Genomic DNA, 25,731 nt, shown 5'->3' with positions numbered 1-25,731 from the left:
TCGGTGTATAAAGTGGGGTTACGGGGTTTGGATGTTGTTAATCTTAGATAAAACTTATATGATCAAGGCTAGGGTTTAGGGTTTAGGGGCTAAGTCCTTGACATACAAAGGGTTTAGGCATTGATCCTTGAAGCCTTGGAGTGTTTCCTGTGCTTTTGAGTTTTTTTTTTTTTTTTTTTTTTTTTTGAATAAGCGAGGTTTTTAGAGAGGCCTTTTCATAAAAAGAATCAAAGCTTGTTACATCCTTACATATTGTTTCTCACTAGCATCTTCAAAAATAATTTTTTTTACATCCTCAGAAAAAGAACTAGGTACTAATTCTATGTATCTACTTGTAGGGATGTTATGGGCCAAAGCATCAGCTAGCCTATTAGTTTCCCTGTATACATGAATAATATCAAACTGCTCCATCTCTTTCTTCATAGCTTGTATCCTTCGGATAAGTTTTTCTGCTTCCCATGGATACTTGTTTCTTCTGCTCAAGAATGCTATGACATTGGTAGAATCTGTCTGCACCACTAGACGTTTGATTACATGCCTTTGCGCCATCTGTATTCCTTGTTCAACTGCCTGCAACTCAATCAAAGCAATGCTCTTATATTCTGAACTACCATTGCTCGCTGGTGTAACTATCCCATTTCCATCTCGTACCACTGCTGCCCATCCCCCATCTGCTCCTTGAAGGGTCCCATCAGTATTCAAGTTGGACACATTCATACCAGCTTTCACCCATTTGCATCTCTATTCTTTCACAATTTTGATTCCCACGTCCATATTCTACCTCTCCATGAACTGTTGAGTCTCCGGACCATGAACCATCGTGATATTCATGCCCATAAGCTTTGTTCTAGCTTTGTGAAGCACTTCCTCATACACCTTATGCGCATCAGCACTCTTGTTCTTGAAGATACGATCATTTCTGGCCTTCCAGATCATATACATGTATCCATTCCAAACAATTTGAAACCCATCATTCATATACCATTTTCCTCTTGTAATAGTTTCAACCCATTCCACCTCTCCTTCCCACGTCAGTTCAACATTCCTGTTAAACCCCATGCGCTGAATTAGAAGTTTCCATACCTGGTTTGAGAAATTGCAGTGATGAAACAAGTCTTTGCTCTGTTTTACCTCTTGCCGAAAGATAACACGCATCGTATCGATTGAATCTTTTTCCACTCCCGTAGTTTCTTCAGAGTCTTCAGTCCTCCAGACAAAGCCATCCATGAAATAAACGAGTGGCGGGGTATTATATTTGAATACCAAACCATTTTGGCCCACTTAACTTTCTGCTTTCTATTCCTCAACCCTTTGTAAGTCTCTCTCATAGTATACTCACCATGGTTCGAAGACGTCCAGACCACCTTGTCTCCTAGCCCCATGATATCGACTTCCTCAATCTCCTGGAGAAAGTCATTGAATTGTATCTTGATTCTCTGTGGGATGCTCCATCTACCTGCTTCTATAAAATCAGCAACCTTATTCTTTAAATGACAAGTGCTATCATATAGTAATGCCTGTGGGAATTTCGATTTCCATATCCCAGTAGTATACCATGGATCATTCCAGAAACTTGTATCCTTTCCATCACCAATTTGGTGAGTGACAATCTCAGCTGCCTCTGTTCTTGCTTTCAGTATATTACGCCAGCTCCATGAACAGTCTTGTGGGATCTTTAGCACCCAGAAACTTTTGTCTTTAATCTTGTTTCTGTATATCCATGTAACCCATAGGTTATCTGCCTTTGTAACAATCTTCCATATGTGTCTCATTGTCGCAGCTTGATTTACCTTTTCCAAATCTCTAATCCATAGTCCTCCTTCTTCATAAGGGAAGCATGCAACTTCCCATCCAATTAAGGCATGTGACTGTGTACAATCTGGCCCTGTCCAAAAGAAGTTCTGGCATAATCTATTAATGTCCTCGAATATCTTCTGTGGGATTTTGAAAGAGGCCATCCAGTAAACACTTTTTTTTTTTTTTTGATGGGCAAGCGAGGTTGTTATAGAGGTCCCCTACCCCTTTTCATTAATAAAAGATTAATAAGCTTCTTACAATCGGATATAGAGTTTGTCTACTGCATCATCATATATGATTTTCTTTACATCCTCCGAAAAAGAGCTAGGGACTAATTCTACATAGCTAACCGTAGGAATATTACTTGCCAATGCATCTGCAAGTTTGTTAGCTTCTCGATATACATGAGTAATAGTGAACATCTCTAGTTTCTCTCGCATCTGGGTAATGCTCCTCATCATCTGTTCTGCTTGCCATGGGTAACGCATTTCATTTTTGAAAAAAGAGATAACATTTGCTGAATCCGTCTGCACTCTGAGTTTTCTGATTCCCTGCGAAATAGCCATTTTGATCCCTTTTTCGACGCCTTGCAACTCTATTAAGGCAATGGTCCGCTTATTGGACCTTCCCTTACTCGCTATTGTGACTTGCCCCCGCCATCTCTTATAAACGCGCCCATCCCCCCCGGAGGCCCATTAAAGCGTTGCACTGCCTGCGTGTTTAAGTTTAGAGTTCCCTCGTCACGCTCTTTCCCAGCCTACAAGATTGCCGTCTTCCTCACTTTTTCGATACCACATCTACATTCCACCTTTCTCTCGAACAAATTGCTGCGGGTCCCTCTTCCATCCTTATATCCATTGCTTCTAACTTTGTTCTGACATCATTCAAAATTCTACAAGCCACCTGAGCTGTGCACGACTGTTTATTTTCAAAAAAAATTCATTTCGCGTTCTCCATATCCAATATATGAACCCATTCCATCCTAATCTCATTGCGTCTTGTTTCGGCCCTTTACCCGCTGCCTTGCTCTGTACCCATTCGATTTCTGTTTGCCATGTGCTTGCCTGTGGTCTATTGTATCCCATTTTCTCTAGTATCAGCTGCCAAACCTCCTTAGAGTAATCACAATAATGAAAGAGATGTTCTGTCGTCTCCACCTCCTTCCATCACAATATACATGTATCTGTAGTGACTTTCTTCCATTCTTTCATCTTCTCTAGTGTTTTGAGTCCCCCTTTAATCGCCATCCAGCTGATGAACGAATGTCTCGGAATTCGATTTGAAAACCATACCAGCTGATGCCAAGGCACTAGTTGTTTTGTCCCTCTCAGTCCTTCATAAGTGTCCCGCAGGCTGTAGTCTCCATGAGTTGATGCAGTCCATACTAACTTATCTTTTCCTCCCATTATTTCTGTTCCATAGTCGATCTCTTCCACTATCTCTCTTATGTGAACCTTAATTCGATCAGGAAAGTGCCATTCTCCTTGTACTATAAATTCAGAAACCTTTGCATTTATGTGACATGTGGAGTCGTAAGTAAAAACTTGCGGGAACTTATCTTTCAAAATTCCACGCGGATGCCATGGATCAAGCCAGAAGTTGGTGTTACTTCCGTCTCCTATTTGGTGTATAGCCACCTGAGCTGCTTCTTTCCTCTCTTTTAATAGATTTCGCCAGCTCCAAGAATAGTCACTTGGAATTTTGAGTTGCCAGAAGTTCCTACCTTTGATCAAGTTTCTGTGTATCCAGTCCACCCATAGTGTATCGGCCTTTGTTACTACTTTCCAGATGTGTTTCATGTTGGACGCTTGATTCACCATTGCCAGATTCCTTAGTCCCAGCCCTCCCTCCTCATATGGGTAACACAACTCCTCCCATCCAATCAAAGCATGTGATTGGTGACAGTCAGGCCCTGTCCATAAAAAATTCCTACACAACCTATTTATATCATCAATGATCTTCTGCGGCATAATAAACGATGCAAACCAGTATACACTCAGGTTGTTAAGGACTGCTTTAACTAACTGTAGTCTCCCCGCATATGACAATGCCTTTCCTTTCCAGCTCTGTATCCTGTTTGTAACCTTTGTGAGTAAAGGACTACAATCTGGTGATTTCAGTCTTGTTGTAATTAAGGGGAGTCCCAAATATTTGACTGGCAGCTCTCCTGTCGGGAATTGTAATATCCCCTCAATCTCTGTACATGTGCTGTCATCCACTCCGGCAAAATATATCTGGCTTTTTTGAACATTCACTTCTAATCCAGTGCAATCTTTGAATGTATTCAGATTCTCTTTGAGCTTTGTGGCTGTTTGAACATCCCCTTGCATGAAGGCCATTAAGTCATCTGCAAAGGATAAATGAGTTATAATTGAATATTTACATTTGTGATGAAGCTTATACTCATTTGTTTTTACAGTGTAGTGCATGATTTCCGAGAACAAATCCATCACAAGGACAAACAAGTATGGGGACATAGGGTCCCCTTGTCGTATCCCGAGCTTTCCCTTGAAATACCCGTATGGTGCCCCATTGATCATGATTGAGTAATGAGCTGATTCCACACACACTTTAACCTACTCAATGAATCTCCTAGGTATACCAACTCTATCCATAGCGAATTCAATAGCTTCCCATCTCACTGAATCAAATGCCTTCTTGATGTCCACTTTGACTGCACATCTTGGTGGTTCTGCATCCCTATGATAGTTATGCATGAGTTCGTGGGACAACAAGATGTTATCTTGGATGCTCCTGCCTGTAATGAATGCTGATTGGTTCTTATTTATCACCTTCGGCATTATCTGCTTCAATCTTCTTGTCATCACTTTTGTAATACACTTGTATACCACTCCACAACACGCTATTGGTCTATACTCCCCCAGATTGGATGGACTATGTACTTTTGGTATGAGTGTGACGCAAGTAGCATTGACTTCTTGAAGGAGCTGACCTGAGGTAAAGAAATTCTGTATTGCCTTTATGAAGTCATCACCTATAAGTCTCCATGTACACTTGAAGAAGAGTGCTGAAAATCCATCACTTCCCGGAACTTTTTCATTCCCTATGTCTGCCAAAGCTTCTATTATCTCGTCTCTGGTGATCTGCCTTTGTAAATCTGCATGGTCTACTTCATTTATGGTCTGCCTTGGCCCAATCTCTTGAAATACTGCTAGGTCTCTGCCATCTGTTCTGGACTGTACAAATCCTTGTAATATCTCACACATTCATCTCCAATATCATTAAAATCTTGCATGATGTTACCGTCTCTGTTTATCAAGCAAGTGATCTTGTTTACCACTCTTCGAGCTTGCACCGATCTGAAGAAGTAGGTAGTATTGCTATCACCCACACTGATTACCTGATAGCGCGACTTTTGTTTGTAGAACCCCTCCTCTATTACTGCTTCTTGAACATAATGTTTAAGTCTTCTTTTTCCTTTGTAATCAAATCTCTGTTCTGAGGCAGTATTTGTAATTCTGTTTGGATACCGTCCAACTCTCTCTTCGTTTCTTTAACTCTATCCATTACATTCCCTACTCTCTCGCGATTCCACACAATAAGAGCCCCCTTCGTTACCTTCAGTTTCTTCATAAAGACATACGTTGGGTTACCCACTACAGGGCTTTTCCACACTTCTTCCACTATTCGCATAAATCCCTTTTCTTTGTGCCAGAAATTAAAAAATTTAAAGGCTCTTTTCTTTTGATTTCTCTGTTTCATAGAAGTTAATATCATGGACGAGTGGTCGGAGATGGCACCTGGGTTTAAGAACTCAGTTTCATGATCTTCGAACTCATCGATCCACTCTGCATTTGCCATAACTCTGTCAAGTTTGCAACTTATTCTCTCCATTTGCTTGTTACTCCATGTTAGGTGATTCCCCTTGTACTTGATATCCACTAGTCCAGCTGATGTTACACAGTGCAAGAAATCTGTAAAATGTTCTGGTCTGACTTCTATACCTCCTTTCTTCTCTCGTGGACTCAAAATGGAGTTAAAATCCCCCATTACTAACCATGGCTTTTGTATGATGCAAGATAAGTCTATTAATGCCCTCCGTAGCTCTCTTCTTTCATTCATATCCACACTTGCGTAGACTATTGTAATCACAAACTCTTCCCTTGATATAGTATTCACTTCCATCGTGATTTGTTGCGCATCCTTTCTCAATAAGGTTGCTGTGCATACTCTAGGATCCCAACAAAACCACACTCTCCCCAATTCATTATGTGAGTAGTTATCCTCCATTGCCCACTGATTGAACGTTTTGTTAAACACTCGATATCTTTTTTCTTCTTTCACTCTTGTTTCCACTAAACCCATGATGCTCAGATTATATTTCCTTACCATATCCTTCACTTCTACTTGTTTGAAATTCATGTTGAATCCCCTCATGTTCCAGCAGCCGAGGTGTGTACTCATTTACTCGAGTTTGGATGCTTAAAGTGACCGTACTTGGTTGTCATTATGTTGTGTCTCCCTCCTTGAGTGGCATTTTTTGTGGTTCCACTCCCCTTGTTTACTTTTGTTGTGTGTGATCCTCTAGCGGCATTATTTCCCTGTTCAATTGGCAGCTCTGTTTCCCCTCCTTCGAATTGTTCGATTTGCTTTGTTTGCATAGTTTTTTTTTCCCCTTTTCTAGTACTTCACTCTGTTGTATACCCTGTCCCTTCTCATACTCTACTCCTTCTGCCCTCTTCTTCTCTGAATCAGAACATTCTTTTTCTATTCGATCACCACTAACTGCTTGTCTCTCTCAGAGCCTTTAGGTTCCATTTCTTTGGTCGGCCGGTGGTTTGTTGGTATCCGTCTGTACCTTTGATCTTTCATTCCCTTCTGTCCTTAATTCCTTGCTGTCATTCCCTCTCTTAACTGATTGTGTCACGTCTGTCATGCTACTTTCCCCTTGGAGGTTCCTAGCCTTACATCGATGCTTCTTGGTTGGAGATTCCCAGCCGTCATCATCATTTGGTACTGCATACACTTTCTGAACTGTCTTTTCTGAATTTTCCTCTTGTGTTTGATCCTTTTCTGGTTGTGTTTGGTGCTGCCCTTTATCTTTATTCTCTTCTCCCTCTGTACCACTTACTTCCTTCTTGAGCCACACTTTATTTGTAGCCTCTGTTCCCGTCGGTTCCTTTTTTGGGCATCTTTGATCAGAGTGTCCGAAGGTTTGACAGCTCGCACACCTCGGCGGCTTCCAATTGTATTCAAAAGTTACTTTATATGCTCTCCTTTGATCAAGTATCACTGGGATGTGGTCTGGGTATGGGCATTCAGTGTCGATCTCTACGCAAACTCTCGCATAGTTTGTGCGTGTCATATTCTCTGTTAGTTTATCTCGCGGAACATTGGGATGCCCACAAAGACTCCCCACTTGGTCAAGCCGTCTTTGTTCCACATCTCCATTGGCAATCCTTTTACAATCACCCAAATTGGTATGGTTTTCAGTTCCCTCGATTCTGCTTCGACGAAGGTTCTCCACGGCCTAACTACAAACAATTGGCTGGCAATGTGGAAAGATCCAACATCCAATACCATCTGTTTATCTTCTTCCTTCTCAAACTTGTATGTAAACATGGCAACCCCATATGGTTTCATTACAAAACTTTTTATCCCCCAAGCTCTACTTACTACATCCTTCACAAAGTTGTAGTTTAATCTTCTTCCTACAAAGGATCCCACCACCAAGTTATCGAATTTTTTGTTGTACTCTGCAAATTGCGTGCTAGTGACATGAATGACAGGTTTTCCGTTCACTATGGATGGAGGGACGTATGATAGTGCTGCACTTCCAACTGCCTTCTCTGCCCATGAACTCTTTCTAATGGGTTCCTTCTCTGTGTTTCCAATCTTGGTCGTGATTCCTTCTGCTTCTACATTCTGAGGCTCTGTACCTTCTGTTTCTCCATTCTCAGTCAAGTTGACTCGATTTACTTGAGTTTCCTTCCCGTTGGATTCTTTTATTTGCACGCTAGTTGCTTCTCGCTTCTGAGAATTTCTCTCATCCCCTTTGTTGTTAGTCATGATCATGCCCTGTGCATCAGCGGTGCTGCCTTGTATAGGTAGCTGCGATATCAGCACATCTGTAGTCCTATCTGTTTCCCTCTCACCCTCTGCTCCTTCATTTTGCTTCATTACAGATTCCAGTAACTCCTCCTTTATCTTGCAGCTTTTCAGATCTAGCGCTATCTTTTCCTGACGTTTCTCTTGAGTACCAGCAACACTTTCTATTTCTTCCAACTCCTTAGCCTCATCTTGTGGTTTCACTCCCCCCTTTTTTTTCCATTCATCATCACAACTGCGTAGGACAATGTCCAGCGCAAGTTCTTTTATTTGTTCCTTTTCTGTTTGAGGTTTTATCCCCCTAGCAGCTTTAGCCTCCGCAAGCTCTGTTCTTTTCCTAAATCTTTCTAGTGAACCAACTCCGTACTTCTTGATGAAAACAGAGTTAACAAAGTCCATATGACTCTCCTCACTCGAGGAAGAGTCCATGTCCAGATCATCTTCCTCAGCCCTAACTCTAGTTGGTGTGCTAGGGTTTGCTGCCTCTGAAGAACCTAAACCGTGAGTTTTTTGCATGTTTTTTGTGTTTTTTGTGAAAAGACCTAAATACCCCTAAAGCTAATAATCACCCCTTAGAGGCCACCATTAACAACTAAACAAGCTTTTTTGACATCCAGTAAACACTCAAGTTGTTTAACACTGCGTTGATAAGCTGCAGCCACCCTGCATAAGACAGTAGTTTTCCCTTCCAGCTTTGTATTCTCTTAGCCACTTTTTGAACCAATGGGCTGCAGTCTACTGATCTTAGCCTCACAATAATCAGTGGTAATCCCAGATATCTCACTGGCAATGTACCTCTTTCAAAATTCAATACTTGCTCTATCTCTGTACTTGTATCATGATCCACTCCTGCAAAGAAAATATTACTCTTCTGCTGGTTCACCTCTAGTCCTGCCACCATTTTGAAACTCTCCAGAGATTGCTTTAGAGTATTAGCACTTTGTGTATCCCCATACATAAATGCCATTAAATCATCAGCAAAGGACAAGTGGGTAATAAGAGGGTCTATGCACTTTTGATGTAGCCTATACATACCACTCCTTACACTCTGATGCATAATATCAGTGAATAGGTCCATGACCATTACAAAGAGATAAGGAGAGATAGGATCACCCTGCCTTATCTCCCTTCTGCCTCTGAAGTAACCATAGGAGGTTCCATTAATCATGATAGAATACGAGGCTGTCTCCACACAAGCTTTTACCCATGTAATAAACCTAGCTGGTATACCCACTCTCTGCATTGCAAATTCCACCGCTTCCCACCTCACTGAGTCATAAGCCTTTTTCAAATCTATTTTAACCGCACATCTGGTTGGGTGCTGGTCTTTGTGGTAATTGTGCATTATCTCATGTGATTGCAGAATATTATCTTGTATACTCCTTCCAGATATGAAAGCTGATTGGTTGGAGTTAACCACTTTCGGCATGAAATCTTTCAATCTTTTCGTCATGACCTTAGTAATGCATTTGTGCATCACTCCACAACATGCAATAGGTCTGTAATCCCCTAAAGAAGTAGGAATAAGGACTTTAGGAATAAGAGAAATACATGTCGAATTTACCTCCTTAAGCATCTGGTTAGACTGGAAAAAGTTTTTTGCTGCTCTTATAAAGTCATCACCAATAATTTTCCACGTGCATTTATAAAAGAAAGATGAGAATCCATCACTCCCCGGAGACTTATCTTTATCAATATCAGCTAGGGCCTCTATGATTTCATCTCTTGTCACTTCTTGCTCTAGTCTATCCCATTCTAGCATGTCTAGCTGTTGCCGAGGCTCCATATCTTGAAAAATAGCGAAATCCAGTGATGGCATGTTATTTGGGCTGTACAGAGCTTCATAAAATGCCACACACTCTTCTCCTATAGCTTTTGAATCTTGTATCACAGTTCCAGCCTCATCTTTCAAACATGTTATTTTATTCAGAAACCTCAAGAGCTTGCATAGACTTGGAATAGTATTTAGTGTTATTATCTCCCACTACTATCACCTGATCCCTGGATTTTTGCCGAAACATATTCTCCTCAGAATTAATAGCTTGGACATGCGCTGTAATTGCTTCCCTTTCTTTTCTAATAAGATTTCGATCCATGGGCATCTCTTGCAATTGTGTTTGCACTTGATCCATCAAGTTTTTTGTTTCGCTGACTCTGTTTATAACATTCCCAACTCGTTCTCTATTCCACTGTATTAGTGCCGCTTTTTTTAACCTTAGTTTCCTCATGAATACAAACATAGGATTCCCAACAGTAGCACTCTTCCACGTCTCCCCCACAACATCCATGAAACTCTTTTCAGTGTACCCGAAATTGAAAAACTTAAAAGCTTTGCGCTGCTGATTTCTCTAAGCTATAGATGTAACTATCATGGCTGAGTGATCAGAAACAGCTCCTGGGTTCCTAAAATCAGCCTCATAATCCCCATAATCTCCTACCCGTTCAGCATTGGCCATCACTTTGGGCCCTTGAGTTCACTTTTATCGTTGAATATGGGTTTGATCGTTGACCGTTGACTTTTGACAGTTTGACTTTTTCACACTATTTCCCAGTTGTACCAAGAGGTCCCTTTCAGGGTCTTTTTGTCTTCTTTTGCCTCAATAACACGTCTTTTGAGGTATTAGTTCTAGAAAGGATACAGCTATTTGTTTACAGCAAAATCTGGCCGAATTTAAGAAGTGCTCGGGGCTGGAAGTGAATGTCAACAAGAGCCAAGTCTTCTTTACTGGACTGAATCAAACTCAATGTAATGAAATTAAAAATGCATTACAGTTCCCAGTTGGTGAGTTGCCAGTGAAATACTTAGGGCTACCTTTGATAACTACAAGGTTGAGTGCTACAGATTGTCTACCTTTATATGAGAGAGTGGAGAAAAGAATTCAAAGCTGGAAGGGGAAATCTCTCTCCTATGCAGGAAGATTGCAGCTCATCAAAGCAATCCTAAATAATCTGAGTATTTACTGGACTGCGTCCTTTATGCTGCCAATGAAGACAATAAAAGATATAAACAGATTATGCAAGAACTTCCTATGGAAAGGTACTGATATTCAAACATCTCGATCACTAATTAGCTGGGATGATATGTGTTACCCTTACAAAGAGGGAGGATTGGGGATCCGTGACCTAAAAACTGCTAACAAGGCTGCAACGCTCAAGCACTTATGGCAGATTGTTAGTAATAAGAGAACACTTTGGGTGGACTGGGTGAAGAGAAACCTCATAAGGGATAAGCAGTTCTGGAACATGAAAACACCAGCTGATTGCTCGGGGAGTTGGAGGAACATCCTAAAGCTAAGAACCGAAGCAACAAACTTTATCTTATATCAGATTGGAGATGGTGAGAATACAAAGATGTGGCATCAGCCATGGCATCCCATGGGATTACTCACAGATAAGTTTCCACAAGCTTTGCGTTATTCATCAACATGCAATCTTACCGAATGAAAGTCATGCTTTATAGAAAATGGGAGATGGATAGTGCCACATCACATCGGACATCATATCGCGAGAGATTGCGCAACAAATGGAAGAGGATGTCCGTGATAGGATGAGGTGATTTGACCGTGATCGCAGAGCGGGGGATTCACGCTGAAGGAAACTTATGAAAGCATGCGAAGCATCAGACAAGATACGGCATGGCATGGACTCATTTGGTTCACAAACAGGATACCAAGGCATTCTTTTATAGGATGGATGTACTTTAATGAAGGGCTGAAGACGCGAGATAAGATGAAAGAATGGAAAGTGATCAACTCTGACATGTGCGTGCTGTGTTGGAGTGAAATTGAAACCGCAACCCATCTGTTTTTTGAGTGCTCTTACTCAATCAATATATGGATAGTTCTTATGGGGTTGGCAGGTTATACAAGGCAGAGATCAACAAACTGGCAGGATGAAGTTCAATGGCTAGTCCAGATAACAAATGGAAAAGGTATTACGAATGACGCACTGAAGCTAACAGCGAACGCCTTCTTCTACTGGATTTGGCGGGAAAGGAACAGCCGCATATTCAAAAATGAAACTCGATATATCGATCAGTTGGTAAGCCAAATTACGCATGAAGTAAGAACAAAGTTGAGCTCGATGAGAGTGAAAATGCCAATGGGTCAGGAAAGGGAGGAGTTCATGCAGAGATGGAAGCTGTTTGTAGAACCGGTACAAGGAAAGATTAGAAAGTGCAAATGGGAAAGAGCAGGTCCGGATATTGTGAACTTAAAAACAGATGGTACCTTACAAGGATTGCAAGGAGAATGGTCAACAGCACTTAGAGACGAACAAGGAGAGGTGATAGCGGCAACAAAAGGTAAATCACAATTTACTACTGTAGCTTTCATCGAATTGGAAGGGATGCAAAAAGGTTTGGAACTTGCGCAGCGGCATAACATCAAGAAACTAAGAGCACAAACAGGCTCAACAAACGTCATTAGTTTCTTAAAGAAGGAGCAGAACCAGCCATGGCGAGTGAAGAAGCTACTTGAAGACATTAGGAGAAGAACGAGTATTTTAGAAGTTTTTTCGATTATACATGTGTTTAGAGAGTGTAATAAGTTAGCTGATAGTTTAGAAGCTAATATTCCAACTGTTTCCTTCATTGAACTCACCCCTAGCTCATTTTCTGAAGATATAAAGAAAATTGTGTATGAAGATGCTAGTGGGAAAGAGTATTTAAGACTGTAATAATTTTATCTTTTTATCCTCTTTGAGGAAGGGGTAGGGGACCTCTTAATTAAAAAGCCCCGCTTACCAACCAAAAAAAAAAAAAAAAAGGGGCTGTATCTGGAAAAAGCGATAAGAACATGAGTTTTCTACAATCAATCGATCTATAAGGTGCTTTGCATTCAGTATAGTTCAAGCTCGTATGTAGGTGTATTCAATCATGTGTTTTTCATTCTTTCTAACGCAAGCTCGCTTGTTGGTACGTTCATTCAATCAATCAAGTGTTTTGAATTCATTATAATGTCAGATGGGAAGCAATTGAGTTTGCTATGAAGAGGGAAGGAATGCCAGGAAGATTCATTGAATGGGTTAAAGTATGTGTGGAGTCTGCCCATTAGTTGATATTTCTTGTGTTATTAACCTGCCTTGGATGGTCTTGGGCGACTTTAATTCTGTTCTAAATTCACAAGAGAGAGTTGGGGGTAGACCAACTAGACCACATAATTTTTCTGATCTGTTACAATGTGTGACAATGGCTGGGTTAGTGGATATTAAATATAAAGGAAGCTTTCTTACATGGAACAACAAGCAAAAGGTTAGAAACTGGAGAAAACTTGATAGAGTCATGGCTAATTCAGATTGGATGGATGAATTTGGGGACATGGAGGTTGAGTTCTTGATACCAGGTACTGTCTCAGATCATTCTCCTATGATTACTTTCTCAATGCACCAAAGGAACAAAAATAATCAAAAGAAATATTTTAGATTCTTTAATTTCTGGATAAATGAGAAAGGGTTCTTTGGTATAGTTCAAGCAGGTTGGGCTAATGAAGTGGTGGGCAATCCTATGTATGTGTTCATGAAGAAATTAAAGATGGTCAAGGGAGCTTTAATTGAATGGAATAGAAACAGAGTTGGTGATGTTAATACAAGGGTGGTGATTACTAGAGCAACTATGGAATCAGTTCAAGCAAGATTACAATCAGATCCCTTAAATGCATTATTGATAGCAAAAAGAGGAGATAGAATGAGTGAGTTTGTACAAGTATCTAAGGCAGAGGAATCGAAATCGGGCAAAAAGTCAAGGGATCAAACTGTATGCCTTGGGGATAGTAACACTGATTACTTCTTTAAATCAATGAAAGCAAGGAGAGCAATGAACAAGATTACATGCTTGAGAGATGGTAGTGGGGCAGTGATTGAGGATATGAATCAGATTGGGGAAGAATGTGTCAAGTTTTATCAGAAACTTTATGCTCCAGATGGCCTACATGAAACTGATTTCAGCATGTTTGAGGGCATGGAACCAAGGCAAAGAATTGATAATGAAACGACACAGAGGTTGGAACAGAATGTAACTAGAGATGAGATTATTGAGGCACTTGCATGCGTGACAAAGCTCCAGGGAATGATGGCTTCTCTTCATTGTTCTTTAAAGCTTAATGGAGGATTATAGGTGATGATTTTGTAAGGGAAGTTCAGAATTTCTTCAGATCAAGCAAGCTCTTGAAAGAGGTAAATGCAACTTGTATTACCTTAGTTCCAAAGATTGAGAGTCCAGTATCTCTTGGGGATTATAGACCAATTGCATGTTGTAATGTGATCTATAAATGTATTACTAAGATACTGACGCTCAGAATGAAGAATATAATGCATCATGTGGTTTCTTATAATCAGTCAGCTTTCATACCAGGGAGGAGCATTCAAGATAACATTTTGTTGTCTCATGAGTTGTTGCATAATTATCACAGGGATTTATCACCCCCAAGATGTGCAGCAAAGATTGACTTGAAAAGAGCTTATGACTCAGTGAGATGGGAAGCAGTAGAGTTCACTTTAAAGAGGATAGGGTTTCCAGTGAGATTCATTGGGTGGATTAGTGAATGTATGAGAACAACTACTTACTCTATCATGGTGAATGGCACTCCTTTTGGGTACTTTGGCAGCAAAAGAGGCATAAAGCAAGGAGATCCTATCTCTCCTTACCTTTTTGTATTGGTGATGGAGCTTTTTTCTGATCTTATGTTGCAAGCTATTTATGATGGAGATTTCAAGCTTCATTACAAGTATAGAGACCCTATTATTACTCACTCATCATTTGCAGATGATCTAATGGCATTCTTATATGGGGATTTTGGTACAGCTCAAAGTTTGGCTACAAATCTTGTGCTCTTCAAGAAGTGTTATGGGTTGGAAGTCAATGTGCAAAAGAGCCAAGTGTTTTTTGCTGGTTTAGATTATGCCACATGTGAGGATATCCAAACTATTCTAAACTACCCAAGGGGTGACCTACCAGTGAAGTACTTGGGATTGCCTTTGATCACTACTAAGCTAACATATACAGATTGCTTACCTTTAGTGGACAAGGCTACAAGGAGAATTCAAAGTTGGAGGAGCAACTTCTTATCATATGCAGGTAGATTACAATTGCTTAAGTCTGTTTTGAATAACTTGAGCATTTATTGGATCTCTTCATTTGTATTGCTACAAAGTATTATTCATGAGCTTAATAAGTTGTTTAGAAACTTTCTTTGGAAAGGGACAGATTGTACAACTTCACATGCTTTGATTGGATGGGAGGATATTTGCTTTCCATATGATGAAGGGGGATTGGGAATTAGAAATATGGCTACACTTGGTATGGCAGCAAACTTGAAGCATGTCTGGCATATAGTGAGTAATAAAGAAACCTTATGGGTACAATGGGTGCAAAAGAAGTTGATAAGGAGGAGGAATTTTTGGGTTATCAAAATCCCAAATGATTGTTCTTGGAGTTAGAGAAATATTCTTAAAGGGAGGAAACATGCTGCTGATTTTGTTACTCACCAGATTGGAGATGGAAGTGCTACAAAGCTATGGTATGATCCTTGGCATCCGTTAGGCATTCTAAATGATTATTTCCCACAAGCTTTGCTTTATGATTCTACTGCAAATTTAAATACTTATGTTGCTAGAATTATTGAGAATAGAGCATGGAGTATACCGGCAAACATCAAGGTGCATATGCCTGATATAGTAGAAGAGATGGAGGAAGGAGTAAGTATAGGAGGGGGGGGGGGGAAGATAAAGTGGTCTGGACAGCCTCTACTTATGGGGAGTTTGAACTAAAACAAACTTATGAAGCCATGAGAAGGAAGATTCAATCAGTGAATTGGCATCATTTGATTTGGTTTGCAAATAGGATACCAAGACACTACTTTATAGGATGGATGGTTATGAAGCAGAGCTTGAAAACACTAGAAAAGTTGGAGCATTGGAAGAAAGTGGATTCTAATACATGTGTACTTTGTTGGCATGGTATTGAGAATGAGGCAAATTTGTTTTTTGAGTGTGTGTATGCTACATATGTTGGGCTGACTCTTCTAGGAAGAATGGGGTACAATAGAGGCAGAGAAATGAAATGGGAGGCAGAAATGGATTGGGTATTAGAGAAGTGTAAAGGAAAAGGGTGCAAACAAGATGCACTCAAACTTACTACTAATGCCTTTTTCTATTATATTTGGCAGGAAAGAAATGCAAGGATATTCAATAACACTCATAAAATTGTTCACCAATTGGTGGATCTGATTCTAAGAGATGTGAAGATCAAAATGCACTCTTTGAAACTAAAGATGGAACCAGGGTATGACTTGAACAGATTTGAAGAGATATGGCATGTGAAGGTGCAACCACAGGTGAAGCAAATAAAGCATTGCAAATGGGAGAGGGCTGATATGGGCATTCACACAATGAATTCAGATGGGACCTTACAAGGAACATTAGGTGGAATCAGTCATCCGAGACAATAAAGGACAGGTTGTAGCAGCTGCACAAGGAAGATCAAGACTTCAGTCCATTGCTCTAATAGAACTTCAAGGACTACATCAAGGATTGAGGTTGATAGAGCTTTATAACATTAGAAGAGTTCAAGCACAAACAGACTCTACTAATGTTGTATCATTCCTTAGCAAGAAGGAAAGACACCCATGGGAAGCAAACAAGATTATGGAGGACATATTCAGCAGGATAGCAAGATTAGAGGCATTCACTATTAAGCATATTTATAGGGAATGTAATAGATTAGCAGATGCACTAGCTTGTAATGTGCCTACTTTTTGTTTTATTGAAATCATACCTAGTTCATTCTCAGAAGATGTAAAGAAAATTGTTTATGAGGATGACACAGGGAAGATTTATATAAGACAATGATGTACTAACTCAGTTTTATTATTAATGAAAAGGGGTAGGGGACCTCTATAACAACCTCGCTTGCTGATAAAAAAAAAAGCTGCTTGTAGGTACGTTCGTTCAATCAATTAAGTGTTTTGCATTCATTATAATGTAAGCTCACACGTAAGTGTATTCAATCATGTGTTTCGCATATATTCAATCAATCAAGTGTTTTGCATTCATTCTAATGCAAACACCCACGTAGATGCAGTTAGTCAAGTGGTTTGCATTCTGTCTGTGTATAAAGTGGGGTTATGGGGTTTGGATGTTGTTCATCTTAGATCAAACTTATATGATCAAGGCTAGGGTTTAAGGCTTACAGGCTTAGTCCTTGTCTTACAAAGGGTTTAGTCATTGATCCTTGAAGCCTTGGAGTGTTTACTGTGCTTTTGAGTTTTTGGGCCCTTGAGTTCACTTTTATCGTTGACTATGGCTTTGATCATTGACCGTTGACTTTTGACAGTTTGACTTTTTGGCACTATTTCCCAGTTGTTCCTTGAGGTCCCTTTTAGGGTTCTTTTGTCTTCTTTTGGCTCTATAACACTGCCATCCCTTTCAGGGTCCTTGGGGTTATGGCTTTGAATGTGTGGCTTTTTATACAGCCTTATACAGTCCGAGTAACATGCAAGCAGTGGATTTCACTGCCATCCAAGTTATGGAACCAAGGCAACAGATTGATACTATAGATTATGATAACCTGCAAAGAGAAGTGACTCGAGATGAGATAATAGAAGCCTTGGTGGATATTGGTAGTGATAAAGCTCCGGGGAGTGACGGGTTCTCATCCTTCTTCTATAAGTGTACCTGGCGAATTATTGGAGATGAATTTATAAAGGCAGCCAAGAATTTTTTCCAATCAAGTCAGATGCTAAGAGAGGTAAATTCCACCAGTATTACGCTTATTCCTAAGACTCATATACCTACGTCTTTGGGCGATTATAGGCCTATTGCATGCTGTGGAGTGATGTACAAATGCATAACAAAGGTCATGACAAGAAGAATGAAAGACTTGATTCCTAAGGTGATTAAGCCCAATCAATCAGCCTTTATTACTGGTCGGAGTATACAGGATAACATTTTATTATCTCATGAAATTATGCATAATTATCATCGAGATCATCACCCCCCTAGATGTGCTATAAAAATTGATCTGAAAAAGGCATATGACTTGGTTAGGTGGGAAGCAGTGGAGTTTGCAATGAGACGAGTGGGTATGCCAGAGAGGTTTATCAATTGGGTTAAAGTTTGTGTGGAAACAGCGTCCTACTCCATAATGATTAATGGCTATTCTTATGGGTATTTTAGAGGGAGAAGAGGGATTCGACAGGGTGATCCCATATCACCGTATTTGTTTGTACTGGTCATGGATGTATTCTCTGACATCATGTTACATAGTGTGAGTAATGGCCAGTATAAATTACATCAGAAGTGCATAGACACTTGTCTTTTGCAGATGACCTGATGGCTTTTATGTATGGGGATGTACAATCTGCTGTACAGCTTAAGCAGAATTTGCAAGTGTTCAAAATGGCCTCAGGGCTTAAAGTTAACCTTCAGAAGAGCAACATTTTCTTGGCAGGAGTGGATGATGCCACTAGCATGGAGATTGAGCAAAAATATAGTTTGAAAGAGGAGTACTGCCTGTGAAATACTTGGGGCTACCCCTAATCACTACAAGGCTGAGATCAGTTGATTGTGGCACCTTGCTACGCAAAGTCACAAAGAGAATCCAAAGCTGGAAGGGCAAGTTACTTTCATATGCAGGAAGACTACAGTTAATCAAGGCTGTTCTAAACAATTTAAGTGTGTATTGGTTGGCTTCATTCACTATACCACAGAAGACATACGAGGACATCAACCGATTGTGTAGGAACTTCCTATGGACAGGGCCAAATTGTGATCAGTCCCATGCACTGATTGGATGGGATGACATGTGTGTAACAAGGAACAAGGAAGATTGGGAATTCGAAATCTAGCCACAGCCAATCAAGCAGCTACTATGAAGCATATCTGGAAGATTGTTACAAGGGCAGAGAACTTATGGGTGAAGTGGGTATACAAGAACTTGATCAAAGGGAGGAGTTTCTAGTTACTAAACACTCCGCAAGACTGCTCGTGGAGTTGGAAGAATATTTTAAAGTGTAGAAAGGAGGCTGCAGACATTGTTATCATCAAATTGGCAATGGGCAAGAGACCAGCTTCTAGAATGAGCCATGGTGTGCTACTGGGATACTAAGAACAAGGTTCCCTCAAGCTCTACTATACAACAGCACATGCCACGTGAACAACAAGGTGTCCGATTTTATTGAGGAAGGCAACTGGTGTATTCCACCATACATACAAATTCATTTCACTGAATTTCTGAGAGAGATCAAAGAGGTGGAGATCATGGGTAAGGAAGATCAAATTGTATGGACATCCTCGACTCATGGGGATTACTGTATGAAAGACACGTATGAGAGTCTGCGAAGTGTTAAACAAATAGTTCAGTGGAGGCAGCTGGTATGGTACCCAAATAGAATACCTCGTCACACCTTTATCAGTTGGATGGCTCTGAGAGGAGGACTCAAGACACTCAAAAAACTGAAAGAATGGAAGACGATACAAACAGATTGTTGTGTATTATGTTGGCAAGGAATAGAGACAGAAGAGCATCTTTTTCATCATTGCCAATTCGCGAACACAGTATGGAGAAATCTACTGCAGAGAATGGTATACCATCGCACAATCAATCAAACATGGCAAGGTGAGTTACAATGGATTCAAATGAGAACACGAGGTAAAGGATGTGAGCAAGATGGAAACAGGTTGATGTGGAATGCGTTTATGCATTGGATATGGAGGACAAGAAATAACCGCATCTTTGAAAACAAACACGCAGATGCACACAAGGTGGTTGACGAGGTGCTGGGAGATGTGAGAACGAAGCTGCTGGGAATGAATATTTGAATGGAGGAAGGACCGAATGCTCAGAAATTCATGGATAAATGGAACATTCAAATTGGCGCGAAACAAAGGAGACATGAGCAATCAGAGTCGGGTGCGAAGCAGATAGAGATATATGGAACCTTAACACAGATGGGACGCTACAAGGTATTGAAGGAGGATGGGCAGCTGCTTTATGGAATGATCAGGGGATAGCTGCTAGCCAAGGCAACTCGAAACTGCAGGACATTGCACTAATAGAGTTACAAGCAGAACAGCAGGGGATGTGGATGGCAGTGCGAAATGGCATCACAAAGATTGAGGTGCAAACAGATTCTACAAGTGTGATTTCGTTCCTGAACAAGAACAAAATGCATCCATGGGCAGCAGAAACGATGATCAGGAGTATTCAAAGATTGCAAGAGCATTTTGTGCATTTTAAAATTATCCATGTATTCAGGGAAACTAATAGATTAGCGGATGCTCTAGCTAGGAATAGGAATATATATATTAGTTTCCCTGAATACATGGATAATTTTATATATATTGATTGGTAAGCCTGTTTTAAATGAGATTAGTAACTCTTTGATGCTGGCGGGGTTCGAGCCCCAGACCTCTGGTATCATCACCCAAAGGTTTTACCTACTTTGCTAGTCGGACCTCAAAAAAAAAAAAAATAATTTTATATTTGATGGGCAAGCGAGGTTGTTTTAAAGGTCCCCTACCCCTTTTCATTAGAAAGAGTATAAGCTTGTTACATTCGAATATATAGTTTGCCTACTGCATCATTATATATTATTTTTTTTACATCCTCCGAAAACGAACTTGGTACTATCTCTACATAGCTAACTGTTGGAATGTTACTTGCCAATGCATCTGCAAGTTTGTTAGCTTCCCGATATACATGTTTGATAGTGAAAATTTCTAATTCCTCTCTCATTTGATTAATGCTCCTCATCAAATGTTCTGCTTGCCATGGATGTTGCTTCTCAGAGAAAAAAGCAATTACATTTGCTGAGTCCGTTTGTACTCTTATCTTTCTGATGACCTGCGATATAGCCATCTTCAGCCCTTGTTGGACGCCTTGCAGCTCTATTAAGGCAATGATCCACTTGTTGGATCTGTCTTTACTTGCTATTCGAACTTGCCCCTGTTCATCCCTCAATACCGCGGCCCATCCACCTAACATTCCCTGTAGCGTACCATCAGTATTTAAATTTTGTATTCCCTCTTCAGCGCTGTCCCATTTACAATACTTTCTCTTCTCCACTGTCGAACTCACGTCAACATTCCACAAATCGCTGAATTGCTGCTTCTTTGGTCCATCAGCCATCTTTATCTCCATTGATTGCAACTTCGTTCTTACATCACCCCATATTCTCCACACCACCTGAGTCGCAAGTGCCTGCTTATTTTCGAAAATCTTTTCATTTCGTGTTTGCCAAATCAAGTATATATATCCATTCCATCCTAGCTTTATTGCATCTTGTTTCGGCCCCTTCCCCTCTGATTTGCTCTGTACCCATTCAATCTCTATATGCCATGAGTTCGCAATCCTTCTATTGTATCCCATTTTCTGTATAATCAACTGCCACACTTCCTTTGAGTATTCACAGCCATGAAATAGATGTTCTGTCGACTCCACTTCCTTCCAACACAGTATACATGTATCATTGTCCACTTTCTTCCATTCCTTCATTTTTTCTAGTGTTTTCAGTCCCCCTTTGATCGCCATCCAGCTGATGAACGAATGTCTCGGTATTCAATTTGAAAACCAAATCAGCTGATGCCATGGTACTAGTTGTTTAGTTCCTCTCAATCCTTCATAAGTATCTCTCATTGTATAGTCACCATGAATTGATGCCGTCCAGACCATCTTATCGCTTCCCCCCATTATTTCTGTCTCATAGTCTATCTGCTCCACTATCTCTCTTATGTGAACTTTTATTCGATCCTGGAAGTGCCATTCTCCTTGTAATAAAAATTCAGCAACCTTTGCATTAATGTGACATGTGGAGTCATACTTAAATGCTAGTGGGAACTTATCTTTTAGAATTCCACTTGGATGCCAGGGGTCAAGCCAGAAACTTGTGTTGTTTTCGTCTCCTATTTGATGCATAGCCACTTGCTCTGCTTCCTTTCTCTCCTTTAACAGATTTCTCCAGCTCCATGAACATTCAATTGGTATCTTAAGCTGCCAGAAGTTATGGCCTTTGATCAAGTTCCTGTGTACCCAATCGACCCATAGTGTATCTGCCTTTGTTACTACTTTCCAGATGTGCTTCATGTTGGCTGCTTGATTCACCTTTGCCAAATTCCTCAAACCCAGTCCTCCCTCCTCATATGAGTAGCACAAATCCTCCCATCCAATCAAAGCATGTGACTGGTGACAGTCATGCCCTGTCCATAGAAAATTTCTACGCAACCTATTAATATCATCAATAATCTTCTGTGGATAATAAATGATGCAAACCAGTATACACTCAGGTTGTTTAGTATTGCTTTAACCAGTTGTAATCTCCCTGCATATGATAAAGCCTTTCCCTTCCAGCTCTGTATCCTGCTTGCAACCTTTGTGAGCAAAGGGCTACAATCCGGTGATCTCAGTCTTGTCGTAATTAAAAGGAGTCCCAAATATTTCACTGGCAGCTCTCCTAATGGGAATTGCGGTATCCCCTCAATCTCTGTACAAGTGCTATCATCCACTCCAGCAAAGAATATCTGACTTTTTTGTATGTTCACTTCTAGTCCTGTGCAAGCTTTGAAAGTGTTCAGATTTTCTTTGAGCTTTATGGCTGTTTGGGCATCCCCGTGTATGAACGCCATCAAGTCATCTGCAAAAGACAAATGAGTAATAACTGGATTATTGCATTTGTGATGTAGTTTATACTCATTTGTTGTTACAGTATAGTACATGATTTCTGAAAATAGATCCATCACAAGAACAAACAAGTATGGGGAAATTGGGTCTCCTTGTCGTATCCCTTTCCTCCCCTTGAAATACCCATATGGTGCTCCATTAATCATAATCGAGTAATGAACTGATTCCACACACACTTTTACCCACTCAATGAACCTTCTAGGCATACCAACTCTCGCCATCGCAAATTCAATTGCTTCCCATCTCACTGAGTCATAGGCCTTTTTAATATCCACTTTGACTGCACATCTTGGTGGTCCTGCATCCCTATGGTAGTTATGCATAATTTCATGGGACAACAAAATGTTGTCTTGGATGCTTCTCCCTGTAATGAAAGCAGATTGATTCATATTTATCATCTTTGGCATTATTGGTTTCAATCTTCTTGTCATCACCTTTGTTATACACTTGTATACCACTCCACAACACGCTATCGGCCCATACTCCCCCAGATTGGCTGGACTCTGGACTTTGGGTATAAGAGTAACACATGTAGCATTGACTTCTTGAAGTAGCTACCCTGAAGTGAAGAAATTCTGAATAGCCTTGATAAAATCATCTCCGATAATTCTCCAAGTACACTTGAAGAATAGTAATGGCAAAAAAAGCTTGGTTAGTTGTTAATGGCAACTTTTAGTGGGCGATAATATCACTAGGGGTAGTTTAGTCATTTAGAAAAAAAAATAGAAAAAATTCAAATGGAGAGAGGAAAAACACGAGAGAATGAGAGCGCAACTCATAGAACACTCTAGAGGTGTCACAGATGAAGAGGAGTCAGAGAAACAAGAAAGTGAGTTCGAGAAGCTTTATGGGAAAAGGTCATTGAAAAGACTCATTCAGAGAAGAATGGTTAGGATACACAATGACTTGTTAAACCATCGAGAGGAGGAAGAAGATCTCAACCTGACTGATGGCATCACACATGACGGAAACATACCTGGAACACGCGGGCTACACACTGAGAAAGGGGGAAATGGAGCAGTAATCCAAGACAGGGTTGTGCAAAACACAAACATAAAATCCGGAATATTAGGATCTGACAAGAAGAGTGACACAGCAAAGTCCAATCATGTGGAAATAGAGCAGCAAGTAGCATCACGAAGCATAGAGATACAGAATAATAACTCATCAGATGGGTGCAAGACGCAAGATGATACCATTAAAGCCAAGAAAGTGGTTATGATCAAGCGCCCGGTGATCGATCTTTGAAAGTGGTAATGTGGAACAGACAATGGTGCCACTAAGAGTAATGCGGGCGATATAATTGGGAAGAAAGCTGTAGGAAGTGCAGCTCTAGCATACGCCCCCAACCATTGTGAATGGGAAACCAATATCATTCATGTCACCACCTCAGCTTTCTTTTGAGTACAATAAAAAATTTGAAAATTTGATTGTTGGATCATTTGTTGGAAAAAGGTTAAGTTATAACTTTGTGAAGGATGTTGTAAGTAGAACGTGGAGGATAAAAAATTTTGTCATGAAACCATATGGGGATGTGATGTTTACGCTCAAATTTGAGAAGGATGAAGAGAGGCGGTGTTTGGATCGTAGGATCGCTCCACATTGCCCCCGTTGTTTGTGGTTAGGCCGCGGAGAACCTTTGTTGAAGCAGAAACGAGAGAATTAAAGACCATTCCAATTTGGGTGGTGGTCAAGGGATTGCCAATGGAAATGTGGAACAAAGACGGCTTCAGCCAAGTTGGGAGTGCCGTGGGTATCCCTATGTTCACAGACCGACTAACAGAGAATATGACGAGGACGAACTATGTGAGATTGTGCGTAGAGATTGATACAGACTGCACATATCCAGAAGGAGTGCCGGTGATTCTTGACCAAAGGAGAGTGTATAAAGTGGATTTTGAGTACAACTGGAAACCTCCCCGATGTAAGGAGTGCAAGATTTTTGGGCACTCGGATCAGCGATGCCCTAAAAGGTTGAGAGAGGAAGCAGAAAAAACTCAGAAAGTGTGGATTCAGAGAACGAGTGCTGCAACGAAGGAGGAGGAGGAAATTATACAGAAGGAAAAAACTTAGCAGAAAGAGAGTGGGCCAAACAAAGAACAAGAGGAGGTCCAAGAAGTATGCAATGTCGAGGAAGAAGCTGGGTGGGAGTCACCAAGCAAACGTCACAGATGCAAAGCTCGCATGTTACAAGGGAAGGTACAACCTGATGAGCAGTGTACACAAAGTGAGGAGGGTACAAGAGACAAGGGGAATTCAAGGAAAAAAAAAAGGCGAATAATGTTCCAAAACTTCAGAGCAAGATAAGGGCATTAGGAGGAAGGATATAGAGACACATGAGCATACTGAAACAAAGGATTTGGGAGAGCAGAAAGGGAAAGGCAGCGCCAACACACACTTGGAGCCTAATGCGATAGTAATGCAAGATATGGATGCAGCTGTAGAGACAGAGAAGGAAGGGCAGAATAAAGGAAAAAACAGAAATGAAATGAGCACAGCTGGGCAGAATAGAGACAGAGGTGAAACAAGCTTAAGGAAAGAAGGGATAGTGAAGGCTAGTAAGAACACTCAGATTCCGAATTATGGGAAACCTAACATAGTGGTTGCGAAGTACGACCACTCTAATCCTAAAAGAAATATTATATGATTGATATAGGATGCTGGAATGTAAGGGGCCTAAACAAAGCTTTTAAGCAGTTTGAGGTAAAAGACATGATAAGACGGAAAGAATTAAGTGTGTTTGGAATGATTGAAATGAAAGTGAAGCAAGCAAAGATGCAAGATGTCATTAATGGCTGCTGTAATGGATGGATGGTGGAGCATAACTATGAGTATAGCGAGCTGGGAAGGATATGGTGTTGCTGGAACCCACAAAACGTTACCATGAACATGGTGGAGAAGGACGATCAAAGCATAACAATGGATGCTGAATTGGTGAATGGTAAGAAGTTTGTAGTAACAAAGGTATATGGATCAAATGATAGAGAAAAAAGAGAAGAGAATTATGGAGGAACCTGATACAGATATCGTGTACAATACAGAAGCCTTGGCTCGTGATTGGTGACTTCAATTCAGTACTGAACTCGCAAGAAAGGGTAGGAGGGGAAGACACAAGACCGTACCATTTTCAAGACTTGCTACAACTAGGCGACTATGGCTGGTTTGATGGATTTGAAATACTCAGGAAATTTTTT

General features: G+C 40.5%; 3 protein-coding genes across 3 annotated transcripts; 1 reads left to right on the top strand and 2 right to left on the bottom strand.

Annotated features, from left to right (window-relative positions):
* Window positions 1–777: 777 nt before the first annotated feature.
* Window positions 778–1,958, bottom strand: LOC147516372 (uncharacterized). Its single transcript, XM_086593245.1, has 2 exons — window positions 1,264–1,958; window positions 778–1,045 (listed from the first exon to the last, which is right to left on the bottom strand). Exons 1-2 carry the CDS (start codon window positions 1,956–1,958, stop codon window positions 778–780), a joined length of 963 nt encoding a protein of 320 aa, XP_086449371.1.
* Window positions 1,959–4,373: 2,415 nt separating this feature from the next.
* LOC147516371 (uncharacterized) lies at window positions 4,374–6,180 on the bottom strand. Its single transcript, XM_086593244.1, has 2 exons — window positions 5,559–6,180; window positions 4,374–5,005 (listed from the first exon to the last, which is right to left on the bottom strand). Exons 1-2 carry the CDS (start codon window positions 6,178–6,180, stop codon window positions 4,374–4,376), a joined length of 1,254 nt encoding a protein of 417 aa, XP_086449370.1.
* Window positions 6,181–13,054: 6,874 nt separating this feature from the next.
* LOC147516370 (uncharacterized) lies at window positions 13,055–13,978 on the top strand. The gene has a single exon (XM_086593243.1). It carries the CDS (start codon window positions 13,055–13,057, stop codon window positions 13,976–13,978), a length of 924 nt encoding a protein of 307 aa, XP_086449369.1.
* Window positions 13,979–25,731: the final 11,753 nt, after the last annotated feature.

Source organism: Coptis chinensis, chromosome 2 (genome assembly GCF_015680905.1).
Source record: "Coptis chinensis isolate HL-2020 chromosome 2, ASM1568090v1, whole genome shotgun sequence".
In the NCBI taxonomy this organism is placed as follows: domain Eukaryota; kingdom Viridiplantae; phylum Streptophyta; class Magnoliopsida; order Ranunculales; family Ranunculaceae; genus Coptis; species Coptis chinensis.
Note: the sequence above shows the minus strand (reverse complement) of the source record. Positions and strands in the feature narration are given on the sequence as shown.